We start from the raw sequence: 9,522 nt of genomic DNA, 5'->3' as shown, positions 1-9,522 counted from the left end.
ATACAGAGTAGGTAGTACCTGTGCCCTGTTCACAGCTGTGTCATAATGTGTCCCCCATGTACATACATTTGTCTTCCACTGTCTTTTGTCCCCTGTGCATCTCCTGTGTCAGTGGGTAAAAGCTTCATTTGTTTTCTCAAATTCATTTTTCCCTCCTTCTTACATTCATATTCATAGATAGATAGATAGATAGATAGATAGATAGATAGATAGATAGATAGATAGATAGATAGAGTCTGGAAGAGAGTCCTGTCTCAGTCAATTATAGATGATGTGAGAGGGCGGGTGTGTGTGTTTAGGGCACGGATGGCTTGGGGATAGAAGCTCCTCTTGAGTCTCTCTGTCCTTGCCCGGAAGATGCGGAACCTTCTACCAGATTGCAGAAGTTGGAACAGTTTGTTGCCTGGATGGGACGGGTCCTTCAGTATCTGCGCTGCTCTAGTCCGGCATCTCCTGGTGTAGGTGTCCTGAAGCGGGGGGAGAGCAATCCTGCAGCAGCGTTCTGCTGTACGGATCACTCTCTGGAGAGCTTTTTGGTCCTTCACACAGCTGTTCCCAAACCACGATGTGATGTTCTGTGTGAGGATGCTCTCCACAGCGCCTGTATAGAAAATCCTGAGGATCTTTGGAGAGACCCTGAACTTCCTCAGTTGTCGTAGGTGATACAGGCGCTGCCTAGCCTTTTTGGTCTGGACCTGAATGTGGGCAGCCCATGTCAGGTCTGAGGAGATGTGGACACCGAGATACTTGAAGGACTGCACCCTCTTGTAGTCTTGGGCTTGTAGTCTCTGTGCTGACTCCTTCTGAAGTCCACCACCAGCTCCTTGGTCTTGCCGACGTTCAGCTGGAGGTGGTTGTCCTGGCACCATGATGCCAGATTCTTCACTTCATCCATGTAGGCCGCCTCATCGTTGTTGGAGATGGCACCCAACACCACTGTGTTGTCAGCAAACTTCACAATGGTGTTGGAGCCATGGGTGGCCACACAGTCTGAAGTGTAGAGGGAGTAGAGCAGTGGCGAGAGGACACATCCCTGAGGTGCTCCTGAAGACACCTAGGCGGAGGAGAAACAGTCCCTGATGGATCTTTTCTTAATAACTTTGCCTCGACCTTGATGGAAAACATCATGAGGTGAAGGAAACACGTTAAGGAGAATTTATAAGGACTTACTCAAAGAATCCAACTCCAGGCAAGGCCCCTAATGTCACATCAAATGCTGGTGTTGCTTTGTTGTACAACGATGGTTTAGAAAAAGCATATCTTGACATGTTCTCATTGTTGTTTTCATATTAAAGGGAACCACATTTGCAAATTTCCCTTCATTACAGATAAATATTTGTCATATTGAGATTAGATTAATCTGTCCTACCCACTCATATGTTTCCTCTGTTGGAGAGAAGGACCATTTCAACTCTTGTCTTTATTAACTTTCCATCTCTGAAGTCAAATGAATTAATGATCATCTTAAAGGCTGTTGTACAGCAACAGACATAACCAGTGCAAACTAAGATGTGGCGAACCTAAAATTTATTGCGATCATCATTTTAATATGATACAAATAATCTTTATTTATAGAGCCCCCGTGTTATTAATTCAAGTGTAGCCAGGTAACTCAGAGTATCATGTATGAGCAAGATATACAAATCTGTTGGGAAATGTCTGGGACAAATGAATGACCTCATGAACAGAATATCTTTTGGGACAAAGGGACGCATTTTTGGAACTGAAACAGGTCTTGGGTAATAAGGATTAGGATTTTATTCTTTAGTGAGTAAAATGTGTCAGCCTATAGCAGCCACAGCTAGCTTTTCCTATCACTATAAAAAAAAGAAAAAAAAAGAAATTTTTATCATGTTCAACGTTTTGTGTCTGAGAAAAGGCAAGAAAGGTAAATATTTGACATATTAGAAACTTTGAAACATTGTAATATCAAGCTGGGATAATGTGGGTTAGTTTGGTTTTGTGATTGCTTGACTGTATGTTTTCATTAAACTTTTTTTTTTATCCAAAAAGAAAAATGAAGTTCCAAAGAAATTCTGAATCGAGTGAAACTCCCTATATGTAAACAGTATGTGGGGTATTCAGCACTTTAGTCACCTGGCACTCAGTGTCACCTTGTAAATGCTGACAGCTCGTACTGCATAGTAATTTTAAAAAGCATACTGCATCCCATCTAGTTTATTCCATTTCTATGCACCCACCCTGGTGCTGGAATGCAGTAATAAAATATTTTTTCTTTCAGCAGTCACCTGCAACTCACAGCCGCTGGCCTGACTTCACACTGCTCTACAAATATCAAAACAGTCTCTGCATAGGTCTGCATTCTTCTTTCTGCCCAAGTCCAAGGCTTAGGAGTAATATAGCTGAGTCTAACAAATACCTCTCGCTTTCTCCGTGGGTAACAAGGAACAGGTGAGGCTCCCAGCTGGCTGAGGTAAACACTGACTTTTCTAAATAAAACTCTTTCACATGTGGTATCTTTTACTCAGACTCTCACTCAGCTCACAGCAGAACATCATGCCACTCAGACAACTCTGAAAAGTATGCACATTAAAACAAAAATGAAAAAAAGCAAGTTATTTTAGACCTCAGTCTGATCCATACACCCTCCTTATCCAGGGCCACCATTCCATAATCATTTAAGATGGTATATGTAATTTGAAAAAGTTTTTGAAAAACAAAGACAAAAGAAACTTGGGTATAAGACTGACAAAATTGTAATTAAAATACATTATTATTTAAATTCATTATTCAACGAGCATATTTCAACTCCACTGCTGTAACTTGACTAATTTCTTGGTACCAGTTTATTTTGTTTGCTTTGTTTTCCACTGCAAATGCGACTTCCTGTGTAGATAGTGCTGATCATAGAAGAGCTGCTTGAAACATCTCTGATGCATAGGGAGCCAATGTTTTTTTATATTTGTACATAGCTGCTTGGCACAGTTGGCACTGCCAGTCTAGCCATTTAAAACTGCCATGACTGATGTCGTGTTGCATATAGGACAGTTCTAATGCCACTTCTTTCCAACCAATCAGCATTCTGCATCATAGTCTTAAGTATCAGCTCAGCTCACTTAGAATCATGACTGGGGTGCTGACTCAAAAAGTACAAGGTACTTTCCAAAATGAAAAAAAAAAAGAGAGAGAAAAGACAAACCATAGAAACTGTACAGAAGAAAAGAGAAGGATTCATACAGAGATGGTTACCTGTTGAATTGTCTGTGGGTTTAAATTCAGACAATTCAACATGAACTGAACAACTGCTAAAGGATTTTCATCAAAGGGAAGTTTTTCTTTTTTGAGAATGATCCATAACAAAAATATATACTTAAACTAAATGGTTCATACATTTAAAATAAAGTTGTATCAGACCTTAACAGTAAACAATAAATGTTGGTGGTATATTTATTGACCGAGTCCGACTCAGATCACTCCTTATCATCGATCCACCATACTTTATCAATAAATGTGTCTGGTCATACTTGAGACTGTGGTACAAGCTCCTCGTGTTTCACTAAAAGACTAAAAGTAAGTACTTCGGATTAGTCTCTTAAATTATAATAGGCCAAATGAATACGAATTTGTGTGCCTATGTGGCGACGTTTCGACCTGTGGAGGTCTTCTTCAGGCCTAGGCACACACAGAAAAAATGAAAAACAGGCTTGCTCTCAGAGGTCTGCTCTGTCCGATGGTTTGGAGTGGAATGAGCAGAGTGCCTTCCCCTTCTATTTATACCCTCCCACTTTTTTTCAGTTCGAATTTAGTTTTAGAAAGCCAAATTAGTGTTTTTACCTTTTAGGATTTGGGTAAAGAGCAGGCCCGGCTATGCCGGAACCTGAGTGCACGGGCCATCACTGGGACTGGTGTTGGTGCCCCCTGTTCAAAAAATTACCCTAAGCGGGTGTAGTGCACTGTGGTGGGCCAATCGCGACGTTTCGGCTCAATTTAGCCTTCTTCAGGCTGGCCCACCCGCTCTTGTGTTCAGTTTTGCCACTCTGGGCCTTTTATACTCTTCTTTTTCATTTCTGTTTTTCTTAACTTTTTCTGTTTCTTAGTTTTTTTCTTGTTCTCAGTTTTTTCTGCTTTAGCTCTCCCTTTTTCTATCTTTTTCTGTTGTTCTTTAGTTTTTCTCTTGTTCTTTATTCTTTTTCTTGCTCTTTATTCTTTCTCTTTATTTTTCTGATGTTCTTTTCTTTATTCTTTCACATATTTCTTTAAATGGCACCCCCTTCCTTTTAGACATCCCGTCCTGTGTTCTGTATTTTTCTGTTATGGCACCCCCTTCCTGTAAATCCTTTCCTTTATGTACTCTGTCTTTTTTTCTGACCTTTCTTGTGTTTTTTTCTCTTAGTTTAGGTTTTTAGGGCTCCATTAGGGTTAGGGCTAGAAGGGGAGGGGGGCAAAGGGTTAGGGTAGGGTTAGGGTTGTGTAAATAAGCAGGCCGCCAGCAAGCTGGCAACCTGAAGTGCACGGGCCATCAATGGGGCTGGGTGGTGATGTCCCTGCCCTGTTTCAAAAAATTACCCATCTTGGGTGTATGCGCATTGTACATCATGGGGGCCTTCGCGACGTTTCGGCATATCTGTGCCTTCTTCAGGCTGGCCCCATGTGTGTTCTCTTGTGTCTGTTTGACTTCTGCTTTGTCTGTGCCTCTCTTGGCTTTTATACTCTTTCTTAGCTCCTCCCACTCTTGGGTTTCCAACTTGTGTTTCTTACTTGTTTTTCTTTCTGTTTTTCTCTCTTCTTTCTCTTTGTCTACTTTTCTTCATTTCTCCACTTGTTTTCTATATTATTGTTTTTCATGGCACCCCCTGCTGTTTTGACATCCCGTCCTTTGATCTTTATTCATATTTATGATTTTGGCACCCCCTTCCTTTTATGTCCTTTCCTTGTTTCCTACTTGGTTTTTTACGTGACTTTGTTTCTTTTTCTTTGTGTTTTAGGGGACCCCCCTGGGGTTAGGGGGGTTAGGGTTAGGGTGTGGGAAAGAGCAGGCCCGGCTATGCCGGAAGGGTTAGGGGTTAAGTAAGGAACAGGCCACCAGCAAGCTGGTAGCCTGGCGTGCACGGGCCATCGATGGGGCTGGGTGGTGGTGTCCCTGCCCTGGTTCAAAAAATTACCCATATCTTGGGTTCAGTGCACTTTATTGGGCCTTCGCGACGTTTCGGCGTAGTTTCGCCTTCCTCAGGCTGGCCCAATATGTTTCTGTCTGTTTGTTCTCTGTGTGCCTCTCTTGGCTTTTATACTTGTGTTGTCTCCTCCCACTTTTAGGTTTTCTGTTTGTGTTTTTTTTCAAAATTTCTTTCTTAGTTTCTCACTTGTTCTTTCTTAGTTTCACACTTGTTTTTTCTTTTCTCTCTTTCTCTTACTTGTTTTGCTGTTTCTCTTATTTGTTTTTCCTCTTCTCTTACTTGTTTTGCTGTTTCTCTTATTTGTTTTTCTTCCCCTCTTATTTGTTTTTCTGTTTAGGGTTAGGGGTTAGGGTTAGGGATTGGGTTGAAACAGGCCAACAATGGACCTGACGGGCACTGTCCATCAATGGGGGCCGAGGGTTCTTGCCGGGAGGTGGAGACCCTGCCCGGCGTTTCCAAAAATTACCCATGTCTTGGGTTGAGTTTTCAATGAGCCGTCGCAGCAAAGTGGCCACAAATGGCCAGTATAGAGCCCTGAGGGATACTACAATCAAGTGGGCGGTGGGCCGTTGGGGTAATGCAACATGGGGTAGAAGGACCGGGCGAAGTTATTGGTAAGGGTGCAGCTGGAGTCACTTTCCGACATTGGAATCAGGCAGGGCAGGAGCAGGAGCAGGAGGAGCAGCAGCAGGAGCTGAAGAGGGAAGGCGGCACGCAGGGCCCGGTAGAAGAAGGATCGAGGGGGAGACGATTCCCGCTTCTCTCTTTGAGTGGAGGAGCCTTTCTTTGAATTTGCAGCCTCCTGAGAAACACTTTGACACTGGGCGGCTGTAGCAGATTCACAGTCCAGAAGTTGCCGCAGGTTGCTGAGGTCGCCGTCCACCTGCTTCAGGAGCAGCTTCAGCTTGCTCCCCGTCACGTGGAGTTTCTCCCGGGCCTCGTTGCTCTCCTCTGTGCCGTCTTCAGGCTGGAGCTGAGACCACAGAGTCTGAAGGGAGGCCTGATGAGCCTGCCTGTCCTGCAGCTCCTTTTGCAGAGCAGTGAGGGTGTTGCTGTGCTGTTGCAGCGCTGTGAGAGTCGTGTCTGGGTGGCCGATGTCCACTGCGTAGCGTCTGCTCTCTGCGTGAGCGAGCCACAGCAGCAAAGAGTGGAGGCTTTCATGAAAGTCCTGCTGCATCTTGTAGCTGTGTCATCTTAAATTGGTCATGATGTTTCGGCTGTATTGTGCCCTAGGGGGTTAGGGTTAGGTGTTGAGGTAAGACCAGGCCCGGCTATTGCCGGAGCCTGAGGTGCACGGTCCATCAATGGGATTGGGAACGGTGCCCCCTATTCAAAAAATTACCCTTAGCGGGTGTAGTGCACTGCCGTTGGGCCATCGCGACGTTTCGGCTGGGTATAGCCTTCCTCAGGCTGGCCCAACGTCTCTCTGTGTTCTTTTCTGTTTCTGTCTTTCTGTTGCCACTCAGGGCCTTTTATACTGGGCTGTCTCCGCCCCTTTTTTTTCAGACATTTCTTTTTTCTAATTCTTTTCTTTGTCTTTTCTGTTTCTCAGTTTTTACGTGACTCTCCCTTTTTCTATCTTTCTCTGTGTTTCGTCTTTCAACTTTACCCCTTGGTTCATTTGTTTTTTTCTCTATGTTTTTTTCTTTCTTTTACATGGCACCCCCTGCATTTTAGACATCCCGTCCTGTGTTCTTATGTTCTCTTTAATGGCACCCCCTTCCTTTATATCCTTTCCAGTTTTTCTTGTTTGTGTCACTTGTTCCTTCTTGTCTTTTACGTGACTTTCTTATTCATTATCTTGTGTCTTTTACGTGACTTCCTTATTCTCTTTAATCAGTTCACAGGAAGGAAATGTACGCAGGTAAGTGAGCCTTCTAGGTGATCAAGCAGCAAGTCAGATCAGCATCTCTCTTCATCCAGGCCAAATACGTTTCTTTGGAAACAGAAACACAGATTCTCCTATCTTTTTTTAGGGCTGAGCTCCAGTGCTCAGAGCAGGGAAGTAGCTACAGCAGACAGGGTGAGAGAGCAGGTCATGCAGGTAACTCATTTTTACAGGTTTTCCAACAGGTTTTGTAAGAGAAATGAGGTACAGAATTAGAGTAACAAACAGCTTCAGCCGGAGATGACAACCTGGCAACAAGTGGTGGAGAACAGGTTTAAATACGGCCTTGATTGAAGATGAACGACAGGCGTGCCTCCCTGGGGTTTTCCTGAGACCACGCCCACAGCTGACAGACTAACAGACTGGTTAGTTTCCATTCATGCCAACATTCACACAGACAATGGAGAGAGGAGCTGGAGGAAAGAGAAACACAGGTACCCCACCTGGAGGACAAGGTGGGCCATGACACCATACACTCCCTCTCCAGTTGTATGCCTTCCTGCCCTACATGGCTGGTAGTTCTTGATATCAGGGTTATTGTGTTACATATCTAACATTTAAAAAAAGGAGTAAATAGACTGGTTTGTTTCAACTCTGCTTGAGCACTTAAAAGCACTTTATACAGCATGCCTCATTCACCCATTCATACAAGCACTTTTCTCTATGTGGTTAAATTAGGGTGACCATATTTTGACTCCCAAAAAAGAGGACACTTGACCCAGTCATAAAGAACTTTAATAACACTGTTTGTTTAAAGAAAACTTTAACATATTTAAACAATGACTTCTGTGTGCAGTTAACGAATGGTGAAATAAAAAAGGTCTTATTGTCACAGGCTGGGTCTCTGACCCAGCGCTCTGAGTTCATGTTTGTATTTGTCTCATTTTGTTATGTGATTTAGTTTGTGTTATTTCCTATCTGCCTTTAGTTTAGGCAGTTATTATTCCTGGGATTTCTATGTTTTGGGGTTTTGTATTTATTCATCACATATTAGGTCTGTTAAGTTGTGTTGTCATGTTTTAGTATTTCCTGTTTTATTCTGACAATGTCATGTGTTCTTTGTTTATTGTATTTAGCTTTCCTCTCCTGGTCCTGTCATTAGGTTTATGTCTGTCAGCTGTTTCCCCCATGTGTCTCCACTTCCCCTGATCACCTCATGTATGTATTTAAGCCCTTTGTTTTCTGCATGCCATTGTCAGGTCGTCTGCTCATCCATGTCTCATCTCCAGGTACCCATGTCAGTTCATTATGGTTAAGGTTTTTTCATGTTTTGTTATTAGTTCACCCAGTTTAGGTTATTGTTTAGTTTTCACCCATGTCCTATTATTTTGTACCCTTGTTTCTTGCCTTATTAAACGGCTTGTTTTGTTAATCCACACCACGTTTTGGTCTGCGCTTGAGTCCTTCCCTGCAACACATACGGTCTGCCCCAGCCAGACCGTGACACTTATAGGCTTTTACAAGTCAAGAAGTGCAAAAAAAGAGGACGGTTGGTCACCCTAGTTAAATAGCTTTTAAAAAACAAACAAACAAACAAACAAAAAAACCCTTTGGGCATGAAAAAGTGAGGTCACTCAGAAAACTTTGTACATTAGAAACTTTGCTTCATTTATGGAGTAACTGTTGGGTTTCTCCAATGTAGAGATCTGCACTGTACAGCATAGCTTGTGTTTGGGAGTTTTGTCGTTGGGACGAATTCGTTTTTGTCTGATGGTGTGACTGGTTTGAAGTGAACTGGGATGTCATGCTTGGAGAAAATTCTCCCGAGTTTCGCTGATAAACCTGCTACATGTTTTTCCATTAGTCTCAGCTACTGTGGTGAGGTCTTTGATGATATTCCACTGGGCCTTCCCTCTGATGCCCAGATTTCCTTCAGAAGACTTGCAGTGAAATCGGTGATAAATCACCTGCATTTCACCTCCATTAAATGCACCATCACACTACAGCCTCTTTCCTCTGCTTCAGCCTCCAGATTGGCATAGCACAGCTGCTTCGTTTTATGTGCTTCATAAAGGCGTCTTACCAAGGACCTGTGGGCTCAACAGTGTAGACGCGACAACAAGAGTTGGACCACATTACCAGGTCTGGGCACAGGTTAGTCATGGCAATGTCTGGTGGGAAAGCAGGTCTCTGATCTGAGATTACATTTTCTAATGGACTCGAGTTGAGAAGCATCATACAGAAAGTTGGCGACCTCTGCTCACTATGTAACTCAGAGACCGCTGACCCCACTCTGTGATTTTACGTGGCCCACCACTTCATGGTTGTTATTCCCACTCACATTCACTTTGCTATATTACCAATATTTAGTTGCAAGGAAATTTCACGACTGGACTTGCTGCACGGTAGCACAGTACTCCATTTCAGTTGAGCAGTGGAGATATGTGGTGAGGTAGAGTCTGTGGCTCTGCTGCAGAGCAGGGATGGTGCAGTGGGGCCAAGGGCAGTGTTACTCTATTTAGATTAGAAAACAGCATGCAACCCCACCAGCACTTTATC

The 9,522-nt window shown here is 43.3% G+C and overlaps 1 protein-coding gene across 1 annotated transcript; it reads right to left on the bottom strand.

The window, feature by feature from the left end:
- Positions 1–5,685: 5,685 nt before the first annotated feature.
- On the bottom strand, positions 5,686–6,312 carry LOC113024935 (nesprin-2-like). The gene has a single exon (XM_026172238.1). It carries the CDS (start codon positions 6,310–6,312, stop codon positions 5,686–5,688), a length of 627 nt encoding a protein of 208 aa, XP_026028023.1.
- Positions 6,313–9,522: the final 3,210 nt, after the last annotated feature.

The sequence above is a fragment of the Astatotilapia calliptera genome, chromosome 7 (assembly GCF_900246225.1).
Source record: "Astatotilapia calliptera chromosome 7, fAstCal1.2, whole genome shotgun sequence".
NCBI classification, from domain to species: Eukaryota; Metazoa; Chordata; class Actinopteri; order Cichliformes; family Cichlidae; genus Astatotilapia; species Astatotilapia calliptera.
This window is presented reverse-complemented; position numbering and strand designations above follow the sequence as displayed.